This window comes from Colletotrichum graminicola (assembly GCF_000149035.1).
Source record: "Colletotrichum graminicola M1.001 genomic scaffold supercont1.84, whole genome shotgun sequence".
In the NCBI taxonomy this organism is placed as follows: Eukaryota; Fungi; Ascomycota; class Sordariomycetes; order Glomerellales; family Glomerellaceae; genus Colletotrichum; species Colletotrichum graminicola.
Window position 1 is genome coordinate 46673 of NW_007361088.1, and position 23393 is coordinate 70065.

At 55.5% G+C, this 23393-nt stretch overlaps 8 protein-coding genes across 8 annotated transcripts; 5 read left to right on the top strand and 3 right to left on the bottom strand.

Moving 5' to 3' along the window:
* Positions 1-963: 963 nt before the first annotated feature.
* GLRG_11344 (uncharacterized protein) lies at positions 964-3429 on the top strand (the record flags this gene model as incomplete). Its single annotated transcript, XM_008102028.1, has 3 exons — positions 964-1003; positions 1074-1216; positions 1276-3429. 3 exons carry the CDS (start codon positions 964-966, stop codon positions 3427-3429), a joined length of 2337 nt encoding a protein of 778 aa, XP_008100219.1.
* Positions 3430-4828: 1399 nt separating this feature from the next.
* GLRG_11345 (RTA1 like protein) lies at positions 4829-6047 on the top strand (the record flags this gene model as incomplete). The annotated part of the gene is made up of 3 exons (XM_008102029.1): positions 4829-5060; positions 5247-5745; positions 5810-6047. 3 exons carry the CDS (start codon positions 4829-4831, stop codon positions 6045-6047), a joined length of 969 nt encoding a protein of 322 aa, XP_008100220.1.
* A 566-nt stretch (positions 6048-6613) lies between these two features.
* Positions 6614-7033, top strand: GLRG_11346 (uncharacterized protein; the record flags this gene model as incomplete). Its single annotated transcript, XM_008102030.1, has 1 exon — positions 6614-7033. The coding sequence occupies one exon, from the start codon at positions 6614-6616 to the stop codon at positions 7031-7033; it is 420 nt and encodes a 139-aa protein (XP_008100221.1).
* Positions 7034-7141: 108 nt separating this feature from the next.
* GLRG_11347 (3-hydroxyisobutyrate dehydrogenase) lies at positions 7142-8485 on the bottom strand (the record flags this gene model as incomplete). Its single annotated transcript, XM_008102031.1, has 3 exons — positions 7142-7867; positions 8137-8310; positions 8378-8485. 3 exons carry the CDS (start codon positions 8483-8485, stop codon positions 7142-7144), a joined length of 1008 nt encoding a protein of 335 aa, XP_008100222.1.
* A 1475-nt stretch (positions 8486-9960) lies between these two features.
* Positions 9961-11271, bottom strand: GLRG_11348 (KilA-N domain-containing protein; the record flags this gene model as incomplete). The annotated part of the gene is made up of 2 exons (XM_008102032.1): positions 9961-11138; positions 11196-11271. 2 exons carry the CDS (start codon positions 11269-11271, stop codon positions 9961-9963), a joined length of 1254 nt encoding a protein of 417 aa, XP_008100223.1.
* Positions 11272-14275: 3004 nt separating this feature from the next.
* Positions 14276-15876, top strand: GLRG_11349 (RHO protein GDP dissociation inhibitor; the record flags this gene model as incomplete). The annotated part of the gene is made up of 4 exons (XM_008102033.1): positions 14276-14372; positions 15114-15577; positions 15639-15687; positions 15746-15876. 4 exons carry the CDS (start codon positions 14276-14278, stop codon positions 15874-15876), a joined length of 741 nt encoding a protein of 246 aa, XP_008100224.1.
* Positions 15877-16673: 797 nt separating this feature from the next.
* GLRG_11350 (calcineurin-like phosphoesterase) lies at positions 16674-17829 on the bottom strand (the record flags this gene model as incomplete). The annotated part of the gene is made up of 4 exons (XM_008102034.1): positions 16674-17134; positions 17204-17458; positions 17528-17761; positions 17814-17829. The coding sequence occupies 4 exons, from the start codon at positions 17827-17829 to the stop codon at positions 16674-16676; spliced, it is 966 nt and encodes a 321-aa protein (XP_008100225.1).
* A 2834-nt stretch (positions 17830-20663) lies between these two features.
* GLRG_11351 (zinc knuckle) lies at positions 20664-22948 on the top strand (the record flags this gene model as incomplete). Its single annotated transcript, XM_008102035.1, has 2 exons — positions 20664-20779; positions 20860-22948. The coding sequence occupies 2 exons, from the start codon at positions 20664-20666 to the stop codon at positions 22946-22948; spliced, it is 2205 nt and encodes a 734-aa protein (XP_008100226.1).
* Positions 22949-23393: the final 445 nt, after the last annotated feature.

The window sequence follows — 23393 nt, forward strand, 5'->3', positions numbered from 1 at the left end:
AGAAGGACAAGCATCGTGGAGGGCGGTCTGACCCCGTGTTCCCTGGACCAGGATAATGGGGGTTATGTTGAAGGATTGAACAGCGAATGAGAACGTATCATGATTGCTAAGTGAACATTGATGAGGCATTGATGTGTGTTGCTTAAGCGATGAATGGCAAAATGTAACCGTCGAAACGTTTTGGGCAACCGGAGAAGCCATGGCCTAACCTACGTCGGCCATACTCAAGTCTTGGGCGAGAGCATTTCCCAAAGTACATGCGCAAACACTAGATTCCATGTGCGACTTCTATCCTGCTGGTATGTGCTTGATTGTTTGAGAAGAAAGGGTATGCTAACTTGCTATGTGACATCACTCATCTGAATGGCTTGGTTTTCAGAGATTTGGGATGAGGAAGATTGCGGTGCTTCGAATAGACCTAATCGTCATTCTTTCGAATGGCTAAACATGATGGATATTATCAAATAACTTAAACACGCACACACACACACACACACACACACACACACACACTCGTTTAGTACTGAAATCTGAGAGTACAACATATTGGTCCATTCCAAAACTGTGATAATAGATAGAATAGAGTCTTGAAGGGTAGATAAATTGGCTGGGCAAGGATTATAGGTGGGGTCGGACACCTACCTAGGTAGGTACACGTGCCTAGAACGTGGCTTTGGCGGGGGCAGTTTTCGCTTAGCTTAGCGCCCTTGCCCACTGAAGTTGAGTTTTGTCGACGGCCCCGGGAGGTCTCTTAGCGACCGACCGGTAGCCCAAGCGACAGCTAAGCACGCCAGCCGGCCGCTGCCCCTCGTCGGCGCGGCCTGGTTCAGCCTTCCAAGGACTAGACGTCATCTCCTCTTGCAACCTTCACATCTCCACCATCCCGAGGCTGGTTCACCAACCCTCCTCCCCCCCCCTTCACCCACGACTGCTTCAGCTAGCTCCGACCTGCTGTCGCTCGTCATGGAGTCCATCGCGCGGATATCCAGTCTGCTCGAGAGCGGTGCGTCATTGACCGCCCACCCGATACCCATGCTGCTATGGTGGCCCTTGCTAACGTCGATCCCGTTCAGCTCGAGAGCTCACACTCGATGCTGCCTCCGCTACGCGTAGCTCCCGCAGCACCGGTCGTCCTCTCGACCGTACGCAGATTAAGAAGCTGTTGGACAGTCGAAATGACCGCGAGGTGCTGGACGGCCTGCGCCGCGTCCTCTCGGTACGGATCCTTCCAGCCGGCTCCAGCTCCAGTCCTTGGCTAATCCCACCTCCGCCCAGATGATGTACCGCGGCCAGAAGACGTTGCCCTTCTTCTCATCTGTCGTCAAGAATGTTGCATCCCCCAATATAGAGATCAAGAAGCTTGTCTACATCTACCTCATTCACCATGCCGAGCAGGAGCCCGACCTCGCCCTCCTTTCCATCAATACCATCCAGAAATCCCTCTCCGACACGAACCCTCAAGTCCGCGCTCTTGCACTCAAGACCATGTCAGGTATCCGAGTTCCCGTTATTAGCCAAATCGTATCCCTCGCAATCAAGAAGGGTGTGGCAGATATGAGTCCCTACGTGCGCCGAGCTGCCGCTCTCTCGATCCCCAAATGCTACCGCCTCGACCCCACGCAGCTGCCGCAGCTGCTCGAATACCTCACCGCTCTCATTGGAGACAAGCAGTACTTCGTCGCCGGTGCGGCTGTTTCGGCTTTTCTGGAAGTGTGCCCAGACCGCATCGACATGATACATCCGCATTACCGGGCATTGGTTAAGAAGGTCGTGGATATGGACGAGTGGAGTCAGTTGGCTACGCTGCGAATGATGACATACTACACGAGGAAGTGTTTCCCGAGACGGACGCACAGCGTCAAGGGCCAGGAAAAGACGGCCGACCTCGGTGACTTTTACGCAGAAAATGCGCAGCAAGGGGGCGAGGAGCAGCAAGTTATCGCGGTGGACCCGGACTTGGCTCTGCTGCTCAACGGCATCAAACCCCTGCTGCAGAGTCGTAACTCAGCCGTCGTGATTGCGGTCACGAGATGCTACGTCGAAATTGGAACGCCGGAATACGTCAAGATTGCCATAGGCCCTCTTGTGGCACTACTCAGGGGGCCGCAAGACATCCAGCAAGTTGCACTCTACAACATCGTCTCAGTTTGCTTGACGAGACCCACAGACTTTGTCAAATACGCCAGCCACTTCCTTGTCAGAGCTACAGACCCTACGCAAGTGTGGGAGTTGAAGTTGGAGATCCTGACGCTCATCTTTCCTCACGCGCCCCCTCACATCAAGAGCCTGATTCTGCACGAGTTGGAACACTTTTCCGGTTCGACGAACAAGGCGCTCGTAAGGGAAGCGGTGCGTGCCATTGGACGATGCGCCCAGACAGACTCGTCAACAGCACCGAGGTGTCTTCGGCTGCTGCTGGGGCAAATCACGAGTCTTGACGGAACGTTGGCGGCTGAGTCACTGACAGTCATCCGACACCTGATCCAGCAAGATCCGCAAGGGCACGTCTGCACGGTCGTACGCCTCGCTAAAAACCTGGACTCTGCAACGGATCCTCACGCAAGGGCAACCATCATCTGGCTGGTGGGCGAGTTCTCGGGTCTCGAGGGCGAAGACAATATCGCAGCAGATGTGCTGCGAATACTCCTGAAGGACTTTGCGAATGAGGCAGAGGTGGCAAAGGGGCAGATCCTCCTTCTTGCTGCCAAGGTGTACCTGCACCACGTGAACCGCCAGAGCGAAGACAAGGGCGAAGACGAAGCAGCGGTGCCCAACCAAGATGACCATCCCGTCGCAAAGCTTTGGGACTACGCCTTGCTGCTGGTCCGCTACGACACGTCATATGACCTTCGCGACCGAGCCCGCATGTACCGAGCTCTCCTTTCTGTGCCCCAGCTGGCCACGTTGATGTTGTTGGCACCGAAGCCCGCGCCGCAGGCTCCCAGCCCTTCAGAGATTCGCAAGGGTTTCATGCTCGGTTCTTCGACGCTTGTATTGGCGGGCGGAGGTGGCATCCACGGTCTGCGTGGCTATGAGGGTCTTCCCGACTGGGTAGCGGAGGGCTCGGAGCCGGACCGACGTCTGCGAGAAACAGAGACACCTTCGGCTTACGGCGGGGAGAAGAGCGTGCCGGCCAGTCAAATGCTCGACAATGCGGTCAAGGCTGCACCGACGAAAACTAACGGTCTGGGCGCTGCTGCTGTTGGTGCTGGCGTCGGCGTCAAGACGCTCGATGATTGGCTTGCAGAGGAAGAAATAGAGGAGCAACAAGAAGCATTCAAAATGGATGGAGAAGACGAAGAGGAGTCCGAAGACGAGACCGATGAGGGGGATGACGATGACGAGGAGGAGGAGGAGGAGGAGGAAGAAGAAGAAGAAGAAGATGATGATGATGATGAGGAAGAGAGCAGCGACGACAATAGCGAGTAAAGCAACCAAAGCGCCTAGTGGTAATGCCACACAGGGCGAGATGCTGCTCTCTCAGGTTGAGATGAGAAGACGAACAAAACCAAGCATGCCCGTATTTGCAGATTTATCAGGAATTGATACCATGGTCATCACGAAGCGACTGTTCGGAGTCGTCTATGCGAGTTACGAACATGGCCCGCCAGTCAGAGCGCAGAGACCCAACTCAACCAAATCCTAGTACTAGGTATGTACAACACACCGGACTGACACTCCGGTCATGGCGCCGCGATAGGAGGGGAGGAGCAGAAGAGCAGGCATGCATGCATGCATGCATGCACGTTGGCTAAGCGATCCGAGGGACCCGAGGGGTGCTCGTTCTTCCAATGGCGGTTTCACTGCCAGACGGCCCTCAAGATCCTTGTCGGTTCCTCGGTTAGGAACTCGGGTGGCGGCCAAGCAGCATCGCTTAACTCGTGTCATTCGGGTTGGATTCCCCCGCCAAGGCGCTAGAACGATGCTAAGATTCGGGTGTCCAACCCTGGGAATCGTTGCGGTCCCCAGCTTTGAAGGTAGGTATTGACTGACTCTTGACTTGATCGGTGGTTGTTGCACTGTTGATTCCTTTGGTTGATGGTTGATTTTGCTCAACCAAAGAGTTTGTCCAGCTCTTGCTTGTCAAAACACACATCATGACGGCGACACTCGAGGCTCAAGTCTCGGGCGTCTCACCCAGCCTGCAAGCAAATAGGTAGATACAACGGCCTGACCACCAATGACCTTCGAATTCCAAAAGCCCCTAAGCGGCAACCGCACTGCTTTCCAATCCGAGAAGGCCTGCGGGTCCTCGGGAGCCGAAGAAGGGGATCTAGAGAGGCCTTGGCTCTGCACTCCGCAGCACCACCATTCGCCTCCTTTCAAACGTCCATCCCCTTCGTGTCATTCGGTTTCTTCGCTTTGCCGGTGACCAACTAGTCGGACAAGACTGGTAATAATGGAAGAGGGTCCGTCCCAACTCCACTGCTGTTGCTTCCCCCCTCCCCCTGGTCGGGGCTAGGAGGCAACGCTGGGTGCCGTGTGGATGCAATGCGCCTGCGCCTGTTTGTGTACATATATGTAGATGATGACGGACGTTCATCTCTTGGGGATTTTGACCTCCCGTTTCTTTACTTCCATCTCGCCTTTGCGTCTTTGATTCTCGCCCTTCATTTTATCGCTGTTCTGTTTCTTGGACCCTTTGGCGCCCGTTTCGTCCTTGAGCAATCAGAAGGACTAACAGCAAAACACATCAGGACTACGACTGGGTAGCCCTGCGACCGTTCTGGAGATACTGCTACGAGCCACTCCATCCTGCGCAAGCCTCGACTTTGAAGAGCCTCACACGATCGCCACTCGATAGAGAACCCCTCCAAAACCCGTCACCATGTCGGCCAACGAAACCACGATGCGGCGGCCGTTCCGCGAGTGCACCGAGGTCTCGCAGCTCTGTCCCGTCGAGATGACCGTGCTGTCGTACTACCCCAACTTGGGCGCCAACATCTTCTTCGCTGTCGCCTTTGGCCTTGTCGTGCTCACCTCGGCGACCATCGGGACGTGGAAGCGCACCTGGACGTTCATGCTCTTTGTGACTGGCGGCTCGATCCTAGAGACAGTTGGTATGTATGGTGATACCCTTCGCCCTCGACGAACGGCTGGAGTTCAGCCCATCTGCGATCGGATGAACCCTCGCCCCATGCCACTACTCTTTTTCCTTCTTCTTCTTCTTCTTCTTCTTCTTCTTCTTCTTCTTCTTCTTTTTCTCGTTTGCTGTTGTCATGATCCAAAGACTAACACGAACCCAGGTTACGTTGGCCGGGTCCTCCTCCATGAGAACCCCTGGAACAAGGACGCCTTCCAGATGCAAATCTGTACCATCATCCTCGGCCCGACCTTCATCTGCGCCGGCATCTACCTGACCCTTAAGCACGTTTCCGCGAACCTCAACCCGAGCCTCTCGCGCATCCGCCCGCGCCTGTACCCCCTCATCTTCCTTCCCGCCGACCTCACCTGCCTCATCATCCAGGCAATCGGCGGCGGTCTCGCGGCGGCGGCGGGGCAGACGAACAAGAAGCTGCTCGACGGCGGAAACCAGGCCATCATCGCGGGTATCGTGCTGCAGGTCGTCGTCTTGGTGCTGTTCGGCGCCGCCGGCGCGGACTACTGGCTGAGGGTGAGGAAGTGGGCGCACAGCGGCGACCACAGCACCGGCGACATTGCGCTGTACCGCGCAAGAAATTTTAGGATGTTCCTCTGCGGCGTCGCGGTCGCGTACGCGTGCGTCATGGTCCGTTGCGTTTACCGGTGAGTTGGATATCCCCACCAGGCAGAACAAAAACGGATGAATCATGCTGACAACGGCCAACAGTGTCGCCGAGATGGCGGGTGGATGGGGCAACCACATCATGCAGGACGAGGTCTCGTTTATGATCCTTGACGGCGGCCTCGTGCTGACCTGCGTCACGCTGCTGACCGTCTTCCATCCCGGCATCTACTTCCAGCAGATGAGCAAGTCCAGCAAGGCGCAGGCTGGGGAGAAGACTGGATCGACGACGACCTCGACGCCGGAGAACGTCAAGGTCGATTCGGGACGCGAGTCTGCATGAACTAGAGATTAACGTTGGTGCTCGTAGAAAGGAACTTGGGCTATATGTATAGAGGGTAATGGGGGCCTCCGGGTCACGCGTGGCGTTTGGGATTTTAGAACTCGTCTCTTGCTGCTGTCGATCCACGGCGGAACTCGGCAGCATTTCCCCTTGGGATAGAGACGCGTGCGGCCTGTAGAGGTAGAGGTCACTGCTCGATCAGAATATCTGTTTTCTTTCAAAATCAAAAGGCTGAAAGCCTCCATCAAAGAGGTTGCCCTTGCATCTGTGCGCTTTTGCTCTCTTCAAACATCCCATATGAACATGTTCCTTCTGTCTAAAAACACTTGTGTGTTACTACCCAAAACGGGTTTCTCAATAATACCATTGTTCGTTTCTCATCACTGAAGAGTAAAATTCAAAGGACTGTCCAACCTAGTGACAAAATATTTACATATAGACTCGAGTTCCTGAGCAAGTGAGCCAATCCTTGTGTCATCAGCCGCTTCGACTGCCTCTTACCAGTATTCGCATTTGATAACCACCTCCGGTAGGTCGTACCACCGAACAACAGAACAAGTCTCACGATGTGCGTCACAGACGTCGTGCATTACATGTGCGGCATTTGCAACGCCCGCCTCGGCAAGCCGTGGCGCCGAACCTTCGAGCGGTGCTCGGCCGCCCGCGCCGCCGCGTCCCCCCATTGCGGCCTCCTCTACGACCCGGTCCCGGATCCCGCTCGTTCAGACCCGGCGCTCGACTCCTCCGGGCTCGAGTTCGAGGTTCTCAAGACCGCGCCGGGGTACACCCTCATCGAGCCCCAGCACCGTCGGCCGAGGCCAAAGGTGGTCCGCTGCGAGCTCTGCGTGGAGCACCTCGGCGAAAAAGAGGCCAAGGCCAGGGAGAAGTGGTGGAGGGCCGAGATCAGGGCGTCAGCGGGCACGCGCAGGGAGAAGAGGGCCGCTCCGGGGCCGTCGACGGCGGGATGGTGCGATGTTCTTCGATGAGTGCCAATTCATTTTCTTCTTCTAGATGCTTTCTCTCCCTCTCTCCCTTCATGAAACTTTCTAATATTTCTTTTCTAGCCGCGTAGTCGTGGCGGAATCGGTCGATGCTCACTCTTTGCCGCCCAAGTACCGGTACACCACAGAGAAGTCTCGCCCCTTGCAGTCCTCCCGCCCTTCGGCCGCGGCATACACCTCGGTCGCCTTGCCCGCCAGCTCCAGCTTCGCGCCCGCCTCTTCGGCCGCGACGACGGCCAGGCCGAGGTCCTTGCGCATCAGCCCGATCCCGAAGCCGCCCTTGTAGTCCCGCCCCGCAGGGCTCCCCTCGACGACGCCCCCGACGGGGTTGTTCACCTCACTGGGCCAGCACTTGCCCGTGCTGACGTTGATCACCCCGGCGAGCACCTTGGGGTCCAGCCCCCACCGGATGCCGAGGTTCATCGCCTCGGCCGTCGCAATGTTGTTGATGGCGAGCAGGTAGTTGTTGGCCAGCTTCGCCGAGAGACCCGTCCCCTGCGGTCCGCAGTGCAGCACGCGGCGGCCCATGCGCAGAAGCGTGGGCTCGACGGCCGCGAGGTGCGCGGCGTCGCAGCCGAGCATGAACGTCAGGGTGCCCGCCGTGGCGCCGACGACGCCGCCCGACATGGGCGCGTCGACGAAGACGCCTTGGCCCTCGGGCTGGGCGGCGGCCACAGCGGCAGCGACCTCGCGCGAGGAGGAGGGGTCGATGGTGGAGCAGTCTATGAAGATGCGCTTCCTAAGCGGGAGGTCGGCGAGGATGGAGGCGTAGACGGATTTTACGTGAGATGGCTCGGGGAGGACGGTGATCACGGTGTCCTGGTGTTGGGATGGTGGTTAACATGTGATGTCCATACAAAGCACGTCCCCGGAGAACGGAAATAGACAAGAATAAGCTCGAATCAGCGACTAGAAATGTAGTAATATCAGGGCCCTTCTTATGGCCGTGGTCATAGTTGGCAAAACAGTTTAGTTTGGACATCATATGAGCAACACAGGCGATCATGTTACACCTACAAAAAAAGAGAAAGAAAAAAGAGAGACTAAGAAACGAAGGAGAGAGAAAAAGAAAAGAAAAAACAACATACAGCGTCTGTCGAGGCGTCTCTCGCGGTGCTGACGACGGCTACCTTTGCGCCGCCGGCCTGCGACTGTTCCATCTCTCCGGCCAGGTTCGAGACGGCGGTTTTGTTGATGTCGAAGATGCGGATCTCATCCTTGGGACTTAGCTTTGACTGGAGGTTCTTAGCCATTTGGTAACCCTGTGTGTGTTAGCATCCTGAACGTGAATTGGTTGTAGGGATGGGAATCTTGTGTGAGGGCGGTTACCATCTGTCCGAGCCCGATGAAGCCATAGCTCTCCAGCCGCGGCGTCGTCGTCGCGAAGCCGCGCCGCTGGACAAGCCTGATAGTCCGCAACGTCGTGGGAGCCCGCATCGTGCAGCTTCCAACGAACCAACCCACAAGATGAAAGAATTGCGAATCAGCCAACGGAGTGAGGAGCGATCGAGACAACAAGGTGTTGTCCTAGGATTAAGCAGCCGAAATCTGAGGAGACGAGCTCCATTCCAGCCGAGCTTAGACACCCGCCCCCAGGTTTCCCAGACTGCGGGGAGGGGGGATGCAGACAAGGAAGAGGTGGACGGTTATCCGGGGAGCCGGCCATTGCCGGTGTTAGCCATCCCGCTCGATCCTCGATGATGCATGGCAGGCAGCCTTAAACCGAGCCTCTGCCCACCCCCCGTGTCCCGTTACACGTGGCGCGCGGGAGCGACCCCGGATTAGACCATAAAAGAGGGCCCCTGGTGAAGAAGAGACGTATTAAGGATGCATATCATATACGGTGGCAAATACGCCGTTGAGAGAGAGAGGCGTCAAGGCTTGTTCATGATGTAGCGTACCTATGTTGGATGCATCGTCCGAACCGAAGATGTTTACTCAGTCGAGTATATATCAAGGGCAGTTGGCTGATAGATGTTCGGCGCAGTCAATCTCGTTTTTCTCTCTCCAGCAACTCCCCTTTTCATAGCATTATGTGGAGGCAAGCCCTAATGACATCACGGCGTAATGTGACAGGAAACCATACCCACCGCCGGATGCAGATCGTCGAGAGGGTCAAGCAGCAACCAGGTTCTCGAGTTCGGAAGCCTGTTGGAAGGCTATGTGGAGCAAGTTCGGCCAAGCACCCGATCCCCTCAAAGCTTCATTAGCACTTCGCTATAGCTACTGGACCGGGGGATAGGTGTCAAAAACGTCGTTGGAAGGTTGGTTGATGAGCAAACCGCAGCAAGACTGGATACCAGACGCAAGACAGCAAGGAGCTCAGTAGTATCCTGGTGTCGATAGAGTTGGAAAATGATGATGACGAAACTACTACAAGCAGAGCCAATGTCGATTGCAAACGTACATCGCCGGAACCCCCATATTCGACGCCAGCAAGCAAAGGCACCTAAACAAATACATCAATTACACTCGCCCTAAATCCTGAACCGCGCGGTTTGGCTCTTCCGCAACCCCCCTCCCTCCCTGTCACCGTAAGCAGACGATTCCAATGTACACTGACTTTGATTCCACCCAAAGATTCCACAAGCAAAAAGAGGGAAAAGAAAGCCAGCCCGAGTTCTCTCGAGCTCTATGGGTATGAGCGAAAGGCAGAAAAATGATATAAACAAGGTCTGCCGCCATTTCCACCACCCAAGCCAAAAAATAAATAAAAAAGTCCTCTGGGCGATTGCAATCCGCGACGTGCCGCCCCGTGCTGCATGGCCAAGACCACCATCTGTTGCTCTAATACCAATCGATTCGAAATGAGTCGGCGGATTTATTCAGAAGGCTCCCACAAAGTATGAGAACGCGCTACGCACACATAAATCAGTCGACTGCCTCTGCATGGCCCGGGAAGAAAGGAGCACTTACCCAACAGCCAGTGACACGGCACTCAGGCCGAACAGGGCCCGATTCCGCACACGCAGTTTCTTGACCTGTACCTCGGCGGTCTTCGCCTTTTTCGCACGCGGCTCCTCTGCACTATCTACTTCGCCGTCCTGTTCCTTGTCTTCGTCGTCTCCCTTGGAGATCTCTTCCGCGCTACGCTTGCCCTTCTTGACTTGAGGACTGTCCACGCCCTCGTCCGACTTGATCCCGGCAGCCTCGACCATCTGCTTGGCCTCCGCAATCATTCGCGCTGTCTCTTCAGCAGTTGGCGGGGCGGAGCTCAGCAGCGGGAGTTCTAGTGACACAGCAGTGCGCTTCGTCTCGTTTCCATCCTCGTCAGTCTTCAGGTCCTGGTCAACAAAAATCTTGGCCTTGGTGTCCTGCTTCTTGGGCTCCGGGGCGGCCGCGGGCTCCGTCTCAATGGTCTTGATGGCGGTTTCCACTCGCGCCTCAGCGTCTCTGTCCTCGTCAATGATGCCGTTCACCTGGAGCTTGGTTGCGGTAGTGAGGGTAGGCGTGGATTCTCGGGGCTCGACCGAGTCAGCCTTGGTCCTGCGCTTCCTGGGAGATCTGACGGGTCTAGGGGCGGCTGTCTTGGTCGGACTGGCTGAGCGGCGAGATCGGGTGCTGCGGGGCAGCGATGCTGGGGTAGGAGGAGCGAGTTGGGGGTGAACCTTAAACAGGTCGAATTTCGGCGGTGCGGTAATCCTCTTGGGAGGGCTGTCGGGACTGTTGGAGACGGCGATGTTGGCGGGATCAAGCAGGGCGCGGATCCACGGCGCGATGCTGTACTCCTCGGCAAGAATCAAGGCATGTTCTGGGGGGATCCAAACATTGCCGGCCGTCTCCTCAGGGCTGGTGGTGGCAAGCGACTTGATATACTTGCGTTCGGCCTCTTCTTCAGAGGCCTCGGCGTAGGGAAAAGTGGCCTTGAACATGCCGGTAGCGGACACGAAGCCGTCGTAGCTCCGGCGCATGAGGAAGTAGCTGTTGGGGCTGGACTTGAAGATTCCGGAGACGATTCCTTTGGGCAGGGGAGCGCGGAGATGCGCATAGTCGAAGACACCAAGGGCCGCACCTTCACCGTCGGCATGGTTCACCATCTTGGCATTCAGCTGTGTTTGGCCGAGGCGGCGGCGGGCGACGAGGTCGTTGTCTGTAGACGGGTCAGCAAATCAGGAGCCCTCGAGAACGAGTTGGTTCATGTCCATACAGGATGGCACATCTTCGAGCATCAAGGGGTTATGCTTGGCGGGTAGGTGCCGCTCAGGAGCTGTCGCGGAAGGCATCTTTGGATACGGGGTTGAAGGCGCAAAAATGGTGATTAGAATTGGGTAGGTGAGGTGTTCGCGATGCGCGCGCACTGGAGCAAACCAGGAGGGGAAATGCTCGATATCGCGTCGCTTGCGGGCGGAGTCTCGGTCGTAGGTGGATAGACTAATCGGCGCGTCAGCAGTCTGAGCACAGATATGAGCGCATCAGTGTCGCGCGCGTGCGCAAGACAAGTGAGAGAGTGCTCAAGGTGTAGATATGTCGCTTACTGGAACTGGACCCGTCAGAGCTGAGTTGGAGAGGTTCTGCGTGCGCAAGCGTGACGTGACGTGACGTGACGTGACGAGTATCCCGTCGCGTAAAAAAAAAAGGGTGCAGGGGTAGTAGATGATAGGTAAGGTCGAAGGAAAAAAAATTAGAATTGATTGTATGCAACGGTGACGGCGTCCCGATACGGGGGAGGGCACAAAGGGCAAAATCTGTTCTTAAAGGATGGATGAGTGGAAAACCGAGGGGGAAGAGAGAGTGTGTATGTGAGAGAGTTGGAGGAGAGGGCGACCTGCGAGTAGGGAAGGAACAGAGGCAGGCGGACGGGACGGGCAAGGAAGCGGAAGCAGAAGCCGAGTGGAAGACACTGATGGTCGCGCGCGAGAGCAAATTGGAATAGCGGAGGACGGGACGGGGGAACCTGAGAACCTCACCAACGAGGGGCCAAGAAGAGAAAGAGAAAGAGACCTTTGGGGGGCCAACGGGAGGGTCCTCGCGGTCCTCAGCTCATTGGATTTGATTACAGGTACCTCCTAGGTAGGGACCTACCTCAGAAGAAGGGGGGCAGCTGCGGGTTCGGGAAGCGATGGGTGTGCCGAAGCGTGTGGCCCGATGAGGAAGCACGGAGGGGTGAAAACTTCCTGCGGCATAAGGGGCTACTTTCTTTTGGCTTTGATATGTACTGTTTCCACAAGTATCTCCCTATCTCAACTGTCATTTGCCGCTTTCGGCGACACCACTCCCCGGCGCCTTCCCCGGAAAAACGGAGAGAGAGAGAAAGAGAGAAAGGGAAAAGAAGGCCCATGAGAGGAGAATCAGAATCAAATGTGACGGTCCTGTCCCTACCTGCCTAGGTGCTACGTACCTACTGCGAGGTATTCTCGCCTATTCCCATTGCATGACCCCGGTCAACGTCCTTGGTGTAGAGTGACTTTAGGAGCTGGGCGACTCAGCCGTTTCAATGAGGGCTCATCGTCAGCACACGTTCTCCTCTCCCGTGCCAGAGTCCCTCGGAACCCAGAACCAAAAACCCAGAACCCAGAGCTACCCCCCTGCTCCCCAACAATTCTCGTCGCGAACGCGCAAAGCTCAGAGCACTATGGGCACTGTTCTCAACCTGGAGAGCGGCGAGCTGGCTGTGGGCAGGAAGGACCCGCCATCAGTTTGACTTGGTCGACGGGACGGTTTGGAGGAAGATATCGCCATCAGTGAGCTAGTATAGATCCAGGGGTCCAGACAAAGCTGGGTATCACTGGCAGGGCAACGACACAATTGAAACCGACTACGGATACCTCAATGTTGACACATTTGCATTTCGCCCTTCTTGATCCGCAACCCGAGTAATACTTGGGCACTGAGACACCGGACACGTGTAGCTTCGGCTGATGGCACGAAAGATGCAACAAGTGCTCTGAGCTTGCTCTCTTAGGTAGACTGACTGGAAGCCGTAGGTAGACTGTGCACATGAGCACGCTAGCTACAGAATACGTCACGGAACTCGAAATCTACACCTGCCGAGTGAGTCTGTCGTCGGCGGCGGCGGCTGCTAGAGGCTAGAAGCGGACGGTGCCTCGCGCTGCTGGTGTCCAAAGATGACCTCAAATTGCTTCTTCGCTGCCGCTTGGCCCTTCCCCGCATCATGCACCAGACGACAAACGGCTCGGACAAGACGCACATGGCACATGTCGCTGCTACACAGCAAGAGCCTCAATGGCCACATTCGTAGCTAATTGGAGAAAAACAACGTAAAGGTACCCAGATAGCTAGCTAGAATACCTATCGAACCTAAGGTGAACTTAGTAAGCAGGCATAGGATCAGAGTCGTTTGGGTCTAATGCGTGCCCCTCATCAGCAGCCAGGCATTCCAGACCGATCATCCGACCAATAGGTATCCTATCCTGATACCGTGGCCAATGCCAATGGAAGGCTCCTTTCCTCCCCTCATCCCCTCCCCTCCATCCCCATTCCACCCCCCTCCTGTGTCACCTACGATGGGTAGGGCACACCTAGGTAGGCACAGGCCCATAAACGTAGCAGTATCCGTAGAAGAGTACATATTGTACGCTTGCATATACCTAGATGTATGTTTCCCCAAACCCCCCGTACCCTCTAGTGTACATAGGTAGCCAACTCAAGCCAGTAAAGTGGGATTTAGTGGCTACAGCAGCAGAATCAACCTCTGGCAGCAAATGCAAGCGTGGGCTTTGTCGATTGTTCCTGGTTTCGTGTATGAAGTTCCATCTTGTTCCAGATGGCGGCCAATCAATGCAAGCATGGCCCCTATCGATCATCGTGGCCAATGATACGCCTCAATTCGTCCAGTGTCGGCGGTTCCAGGCCCACACGGCACCTCTCTGGGCCCCACATCCACCTGCCACAGCCCGTCGCCTGGCCCTGACGTCCCTGGCCTGGGCGTGGGAGGGAAAGAGAGAAAGAGAATGAGGGGCAACAGAAAGCGGTGACCTCGCAAGTGCGGCACATGAGTGGGTGGACAGTGCTGCTGCTGTTTGTACCTTGCCCAGTAGTTGCCCGACAGCTTGGACTTATCACTCTTTAACCACCTACTGTGTCTGAATCTTCAAACTTCTCTCCTCCAGAGCAAACATCGTCACATACCTCATCTCTGCTTACTCACAGCCTCACCCGCCACTCAATACATACGCCCAAAGCCATCTCGCAGGCCTCTTTATCCACTCATCGCCAAACAGCTCCCAGCTCCCGCCAGTTCCCCCCACCACCACCACTACCGTCATCATGGCTTCCCACGAGCAAGAGGACACCATGCCCGAAGAGACTCAGGGCTACAAGCTGTCCCAGCCCAAGCAGAGTCTGGCCGAGTACCAGAAGATGGGTACGTTTGCTTGATTCTCTTGTCTGTTCAGCCATGTCTTTTCCCCTGCTTTCCCCATCATTTTGAATGCTGCTGGTGCTCTGCTCTGCCCCTTCTCTGGGAGGTGGTTGGACTGGATTGGGCTGGGTCCTGCGGGTGCCCCTCACACCTTCACCTTGAATTGGGGTTCGGTGTGCAAAGCCTAAGCTTCCCGTAGCTTGGTCTTCACCTCGGTCACTGCTTATCAGCAGTGCTTAATATGGCACCGTATTCAAAGCACACTTCATGGAGGCGGCATGAGGAAAGAGCGAAAGACCTTGCAACCACTACCTGCTTGTACCTGCCTGCCATTCCCCAGCTCCTATTCCGCAATCGCCCTCTCTCCCGCCGTCTTCTTTCATGGTTAATTCTCAGTGATACCCCCCTCCCGCATCCTCACCTTTGTTTTCTATTATGCTCATCACCACGTCAATATCGCACACCGGAATTCATGATATACCACATTATTCATGGATATGCTGTATGATGGCATGCGTCTGTTGATGCAGCGGCGTAACCGCAACAAAGCCCTGCTCAACCGCAACTCCATTGAGCTTCCTCCGGCCCCCCAGTCCACTCCCTCAGGCTCTCGTCCGCAGTCACCTACGCCTGAGGTGGCTGAAGAGAGGCATCTTCATCGAGCCAGAGCCACTTCGCGCCCCGTCCCCCCCAATCCTCCAAACTCCCCCAGGTTGCTGGAGAACAATCCCGAGCAAGACCCAGCGCTCATCCGAGACTTCTACACATCCCTCTATACTGTCAGAGCGGCTCATGGCTTTGCTACATACGAGTTACAGGAGGAGAGCGAGCAGCAGCAAAATCAAGAGAAGAGAAAGCAAGAATCGCCTACTAACAAGGCCACAGACGAGAACGACGAGTCTCTCCAGCGTTACAAGGAGTCTCTTGGCCTCGGCGGCGGCAAAGACCTCTCTGACGCCTCAGACCCCCGTGTCTGCATTATCCAGTCCCTCACTATGGAATCCCCTGGCCGCGACCCTGTGACCATCGACCTGTCCAGCCCCGGCTCTGAGGCCACCCTCAAGGACAAGCCCTTCAAGATCAAGGAGGGCGCCAAGTTCACCATGGTCGCCAACTTCAAGGTCCAGCACGAGATCCTCAGTGGTCTGCAGTACGTTCAGGTCGTCAAGCGCAAGGGCATCAAGGTTAGCAAGGACTCTGAGATGCTGGTAAGTCTATATGTCCTCACATATCCCTTGCTGTGGCTCCGTTACTGACGCATGTCTACAGGGCAGCTATGCTCCCAACACGGACAAGCAGCCAATCTACACCAAGCGCTGTAAGTTGCATCTTTCCTTTTGTCTGTATTTCAATTGCTGATGCTGACTGCCATTCAGTCCAAGAGGAGGATGCACCCTCCGGCATGTTGGCCCGCGGCCACTACAACGCCATCTCCAGCTTTGTCGACGACGACAAGAAGACTCATCTCACTTTTGAGTGGTCCTTCGACATCGCCAAGGACTGGTAGACCACGGTTGCCCCTCAACGTTCAGCCTGCTTCTTCTTTTGCCACCCTCGAGGGAAGTCAGAAAGCAGTCTTGCGGCTCCTGGGCATGTCTAACCAGCTGAACCGATACCCGACATCTAACCTACTGGTTTATCGAGGTGTTCTGCGGTCCCAGTAGGCCTATGGCGCAGAAGCGTCGCCGGTAGATGGTATTCCTGGTTGGAAAGGGTAGGCGGGACGTATGCGTCACTCATAATGCAAAAACAAAACCAGAAAGAAAAAAAAAAAGGAAGGAAAAAAAAGCACAACGAGCCCATACGCAGGGGGAATCACAAGGGTTCATAGGCGGCAGACCTGGGTCGAAGCCTTTCTTGTCATACACTGCGCCACACTTAAAAAACATGAACACCTTGCAATAAGGCTCATACATTGGGTATGGGACATGAAGCCACGATACGCAAAACTTGGTTGGTAGGCGGCTCGCAGATACATGTTATTCCGGGATCTCATATATGAACCCGAGCCGAAATACAGACAGATCCATTGGATCGTCATCAAAACTGCACCATGCGTTTGTCTCGTCGTGTTGACTAGGCTGGGTAGTAGCTGCCGTTTCTACTAGTGTAGCTAACGCCACGTTGTTGGTGGTTGCTCTTGAAACTCTTTTGCCTGGTCTTGGGTTTGCTTCTTCTTGGTCGTCACCAAGCCAGTGCGATGTTGTTGTAGGGTGATGTGTGACGTGACGCTTTCATCAATACATAGATAGCATCGAATCCGCCAGTTTGAATGGTCTGTCCTCCTTTGAACCAGACCATACACTACAAAAAGTAATCGGGTAGTGAGTTTCCGTCCGCCTGCTTGTCCCCACCGCCCAGCTGCATGTCCTTGTGCTGGTCGTTCTCTGGGGCTGCAGCGAAGACGTTGAAAAACCTCTCGCCCGTGTCGCTGACCTCCAAGACACTGGCCATATTGCCGCACCGGTAGCAGTAGTTGGGAGCGCTCCACACGGTGCTAAGGCGGTCGTCGTACAGGACCTGGAAGCCCTCCTGGCACAGCTGGTGCGCCCTGAGGATGTGGTCCATGTTGTTCACGGCCAGGAACTTCTTGACCACTTGCGCGCCAAAGGTATACCCTGCCCCTCGGGGGCTCAGAGAGAACTCGTCCCGCTCGGGGTCTGGGTCGGACCAGACCAGGTCGGCCATGGGCCCTTCGTGGGGGATCTCTCGGAAGCGGTCGATGATGACAATCTGGTCGATGGAGTGGATAGAGGGGGAGAGGCCTGTCGGGGTTGGATTAGTCAAGCGTGAAGGTAAAGAGAGGAACAGGGAGGCGCGAGGTGGCGCCTTACCTCCGTGAACACAGAAGATCTTGTCGTTGATAACAACGCTGAGGGTCAGGAAGTCGAACATGTCAGTGAAGTAGTGCCACACATTGGCGTTTCCGTATTTTCTTGAGCATTCCGTGTAGAAGCCGTAGGACTGGGTAACACCGCGAGACTCGTGGTTGCCTCGGATCAAATGCACGCGGTTGGGGTATCGAAGTTTCAAACACACAAGCAGAGATATCGTTTCGACGCTGAACATGCCGCGGTCGACATAATCTCCTGCGACGGTGGGTTAGTTTTTCTCGGACAGCTGCCTTGTCAGACCGCCCCTAGGAGGCCGTTGCGTACCAAGAAACAAGTAGTTGGTGTCCGGACACCATCCACCAATCTTGAAGATCTCGATGAGGTCGTAGAACTGGCCGTGAATGTCGCCGACGACTGTGACGGGGGCGCGGACGTGAACGACGTTGCTCTCACGCATGAGGAGCTCTTTTGTTTTGGCGCAGATGGCCTCGATGACGGACTCGGCGAGAAGTTCCCTCTTGTACAAGCGCGAGATGCACTCGTCGAGGTCGACGGATGCTGTACACGACGTCGTTAACAGAGATGGGCGGGAGAAGGACACGGAGCATACCCGGAAGTCCAGGCATCGCGGCGAGTGCGATGTAACAGCGGGCGCTATGTCACCGGCTGGTTTGATCTGTTCAAAGAGAGGGTATGTAAAGGTTGGCTGCCGGTATCGTCGGCGCAAGGATCGGTCGGTCGGTCGCTCACGGAGCAGGTCGTCGGTGACCACTTCTACTCCAGACGTGGGCGGTGTGTGGTGAGGAGCGTCGAGGTTGCAGTAACATGATCGAGAGCGACGATCCTTTACATGGGAGCAGGAAGCGCGACGGCGGCAAAGCGAGGGTGGAAAGAGAAAGAGAGAAGACCAGGTCAGAGTAAATTGGTGTAGACTGTCCTATGATATAAGCAAGGATAGCATGGGGTGAATCCACGCGGGGGAAACGGACGGTGGTGTTTAGTCGAGTACCGCAAGGCGCCGGGGAGGGGGGAGGCTCGAGGGAAGCCGTTGTGAGATGGAAGCGAAGGAGATGCGCACGTCGTGGGAATGCCTTCGCAATGGCGTGGGTCCCTTTATCCGGACCGAGAATAGCTTTTTGTGTTGGATGTCGGCGGCTGTGGCAGCGGTACGCGGGACGTCATGCTGCAAATAAGAAAAATCAGAACAGACGATGGCGCCCTGTCAAACTGGATTACCTGGGTATGTACATAGGTACCAGGTATTCATGGTATTCACTACTCCGTAGTGTACGGATACCTAAAACCTACTGGTACATACCTAAATCGAGAGCTCGGGCCAGCCGATAAATCCCATCCCACCCTCCGTGGAACCACCACGGGATGCGAAGTTAGGGGCCGACGACCACTACAAGCCGCTAGCACAAGCGCTGAGAGCCTGAGACGGTATTCTTCAAGCCTTGGTCAGGGAAGCCCAGTCCAATCTTCTGGCATATGTCAGCAGGGGAGCGATCCTGGAACGCTGGGGCTGGGGGCTCATATAAAACCACTCGTTCCCCTCCCATCTCTCCTTTGAACCTGTCTGGCACGCGCCCTTCTCCTTTCCTTTACCTCACATTCGCATCCATCCCTTCTGTTGCCGAAACTGCGTTCCGTTTTGCCTTCCCCGTTATCAACCCGCGTCGGGCTCACCCGTTTTTCGGTTTCAGTTCCTGGTCGGTGGTTTTCGTTGTCGTTTTTGTTTCGAGAAACTCTGCAACTTTCTATTCTATCGCAGTAGTGGATTCGCGGATCCATTTCCTTGCCTGTTTTCAGAAGAATATTCATCCCGCCGTATTGCTGGTCTGCCGGCCTACCTACCCGCCTGCTTGCTGCTCCTTGGGCTGCTTCAGGGATTCATTCCAACGGCACCTGGAATCAGGACATTGGCGGCGCTTTATTTCACACCCTTCTCATCTCATCCAACCCGCCCTTGGACCTTTCTTGCTCTCCCAGCGTTTCAGTTCTTTTGCTTCCATGATCTCGAGCTTTTACTAGATGCTATGCTCGTATTCCTCTGCCACAAGGCTTCCATCTCTAAATCTAAAAAAAAAAAAAAAAAATGAAGAGTCTTTTCATACTCTGTATCCCATGAAAGTCTCATTTTGTCTCGTTGAAGGGCAGGTTGTTTGGCCAACATTCTACCTGCCCTGTACTGCGAGCGACGAGAGCAATCAAACACCCCAGTGTGCCTTTCGTGTCGTTGCATATCTGCTACGCCATCACCGTTTGATGTGATGCCCCGTCGGGCTCACTCAACGACAGCAGGGCACTAGTCGCGTCATCTCGGACGGCTCAACATGCTTCAGAACCACAATCAAACCCCTTGGTAAACATCACGACGACGTGTTTCGGGCCAAGGTCTCTTCCGTTTAGGGTGTTTCTGGGCCAGACAGAGGACGAATGCATGCCTCTTGTGAAAAGAAGGTGTGACTTGTGGCTTGAAGCCCTTTCACTCGGTAGGTAACCTAATGACTTACATCAGATACTGGTTGTCTTTCTTCGTCACCTCCTGTTGTTTTCAGTCGGCCACCAAACTCGACTGGGTCGATCCCGCCGCCGTACCTGAAAAGAAAAAGAAAAAGAGAAACCATGGTCGGCCCGACAGATTATCCGGCATCCTCCTCAGCCTTCCTGCATGAAAGGCATATGCTTGTGGTCCAGCCAGTTGAGCTGTGCCTTCGCTGGGCAGGTAGACTGGCCCCACTTTCCGCCTGACCCTGGCACGCGCACCCTTTGACTTTGGTCAACTTCGTCGCGTTTTCTCTACGACCTCATCCTAGCTGTCAACCCCCCCCCTTTGAATGCGCCCAACCCGAACAATATTCGACTGTCGCATTCTGGCACATCCTGGCAATCTTCTTGTTGATACCGGGTCACCCGATGGTCTTAATGACGACCGTCGACTCGCCTCTTGTGGAGCGCTTATCCTAAGTAAGGCCAGGCAGGGCTACGGGCGATGCGCCGCCTCACTCAGTCAGCACCCACTCATTTGCTGGAGACATTTCTGAATGCCTTCATTCTTGTCGCCTTGACTGGATCCCTACTGCCAAGCTCATCTGCCCTAAACGTTAACGCCGGGTATTTCACTCGGTAATTCTCGGCGCATCGCGAGTACCAAGGTTGGCGGCCCTCTTTCCTTTACTTTGGCTCTATTTCTCATGCGTCTATCAGACACTTTTTGCCTCTTCTTTCGTCCTCAGAGGCCCATCACAAGGTCCATCATTCGAGATCCCGCCCAGCGCCACTTCAAGTTTCAGAGGTCGCTCTCTGGCGAGAGTATTCTCGTGCCCCCTTCTCTCTGTTCTTGCAGACCTTCGTCGCGCTCTGCCTTTTCACCCCTCCACACTCCAACCGGGTCAAGTTGTGGCTCAAACTCCAGAACTGAGGTGCCTCGTCCCATCTTACCAAACTTTCCACGAGTATGGCGGACCACGCACCCGGCTCAGGGCCTGCTACAAAAGAGCCAAGCTGCATCAATTGTGGCGGTGTTGGCCATTGGGCTGTAGCATGTCCGGAGCCGGTGAGAGCGAAGCCTGCGTAAGTTGCTTGATTTCCAATGTTAGCTTCATACAATGTCTACCATTTCCTTTACATGAGCGCCACTGACTCGTCCAAAGTGGTTTGCCCCGAAGAAACACTTCAAGCAGTCGTGACCATGGCCGAGGGAGTAACCATCAACACGGCGGGAGGCGACCAGGCGCTGTTGTGACCAAGTATCCCGCTCCACCTACCGGCAGTCAGATCGTCACTCGTTACGGCCCGCCACCGGGCCAGCCCCATGCTCCTCCGGTCCCCAGACCCCCGCAGCCCTATCCGTCTTATCCACCCTCGCCGGCCGGGTACGTGCCCCCGCCGCCGAGTAGCTACCCCGGCTATCCTCCGTACTCGCCGCCACCGCCTCCGGGCGCCTACCCACCACCTCCTGGCCCTCCTGGACCCTCGGCGCCGTATCACTACCCATCTCCTGGACAGTATGGTGGGCCCCCGACGGGGCCGACTGGGCCTCCACCCCCTTCTTACCAGCCACCGCTACCTTATCCTCCCAGTGCTTCTTATCCTCCCTCTTACACTCCTCCATCTGAATACCAGCCTGTCCCGGCTCCTCCCCCTCCTCCTCTTCCGCCTAGTGGACAGTACTCTGCACCATACAATCCCATAACATACGGAGGCTACTCTCCATCCACATATGGGCTACCTCCGGCGCCACCGCCATATAGACCTCAGCCAGGCCCTCCTCAGCCTCCCCCTTCGTATGCCCAGCCGTACGGGCCACCTGCTTCGGGAGTCGGTCCATTGCCTCCTTTACCCACTCCCCCTCGGGGTTCACCACCAGGTTTACCGCCCATCCCTCCTCATAGGAATCAACTGTCGCGAGATCGACACGGACGGCATCGACAAGGTCATAACCACCGACCTGACCGCTCCCGCAAGAACAACAAGCACAGCAACCCCAAACGTGATGCACCACAACCAAGACAGAAGTCGGACGGTAATAAAGAGGAGCAAGAGCCAGCCCAAGTGGTACCCGAGCCGAAACAGCCGAAGACTGCATCAGTACCAAATGTAACAACCCCCGAAGGTCGACACGACAACAGCGTATCTGAAGAAGGCGTCGATGATGACGAAGTCGATTGGATGTGGGAGGCCGAGATGATATTCAAGGAGACAGACAACGCTCATCAGCCAGACCCAATCGCCAAGCCGCTCCCCGGACCGGAAGATTACCATGATAACATCATGCTACCTCCGGCGTGGAATGCCACGTGCATGCTGTCCGAGTTTGTAACGGACAAGAACCTTGAAGAGTTTTCAAGGCCGATCCGAGAAACCAAGCATTTTGCGTCTCTGCAACTTGACCCAGTGTTCTGGAGAGGCCCAGTTGAATCGAAAACAGCTAGGCAAGAATCCGAGCCGCGGGACAGCAAGCCCGTTTCCTTCAAGTCCACCCGTCTCCCAGGGTTTCCCTCTCTTCCACCGAAACCACCGACTCCGGAAAATCGTGAATACCGTTTGGTCAACAGCCGCAAGCGAACGTGGGAGGAGACGCCTAACAAGACCTCACGAACCAGAAGCAGCCAAGACGGTGACTGGGCGAGCCACCGTCAGAAACGACACAGAGGCGATTCGCACTCTGGCCACGATACTACATCACCTCATAGCCGGACGACCAGGGAAGACTCGCGACCAATTGACCGATACCGGTTTCAAAGGCTAGACCGCGACGAGTCTGATCCAACCGACGCACTACTTAAGTCCCTGGATGACTCCCATGACGCTGGTCCTTCCAGGCGACATGGCGGTGACGAGAAGTTTACTACCCGTCACGATTTCGATCATAATAGCTCTCAGGATGCGCGACGCCAGGGCTCGGCCAGTGGTTTTCACGAAGGACGGACACCGCCGCTTCTGGGAACACCGCCGCCAGAGGACAGTGCTCAACGAAGACAAGCCTCGCGGTCTCGTTCTCGCTCGCGTCACTCCCACCGGCCCGGCTCTGGCAGCAGCCACGCCGAATCACGTCCAGCATCTAGGCAGTCTGCAGCGTCGTTCGCATCGCATGGCACCGAGGACTCGGAGCTATCGGCCCTTGAAGCCGAACTTCTGGGTATTGCTCCTAAACCAAAAGGAGGTAAAGAGAGTAAGCATGGCGGCCACGGCTTGAAGTTCCGCAAGCGCGTCCCCAAGGTTGACTCAGCTTATGGGTAAGTTATGATGCAATCAAGCTGCAAGGCCCATCCAGCTAATACGTATCACAGACGCCGGTGGTAACTCATAACTACCCTTGGCTCATCCCATTCACACTCCATCGGCGTTGGTTATAGCAATGGTAGCATTTAGAATAAAGGCAATGACGTAGGTTGCCAGGAAGTTACTGCTTCAATTTCATATCGTTTCCCCCTGAGAACATGGAAAGTTTTGCTTTATAATATGGCAACATCGTCCGGTTGACACAAGGCGGCCCGGTATTGGGACGGTCTCGGTTGGTGGCCAAAGAGTTTGCCTCGGATCGGTAATGGCGTCCGTCATGTGGATAGACGCATCATTGGATTGGGGGGGACTATTATCTATCATGTTGCATTACGTCCCTTCGCATGCGAAGTTCGAAAGCAGAAGGGTCAATGCTCATGGCTAGTCGAAATTAAGTTATTGA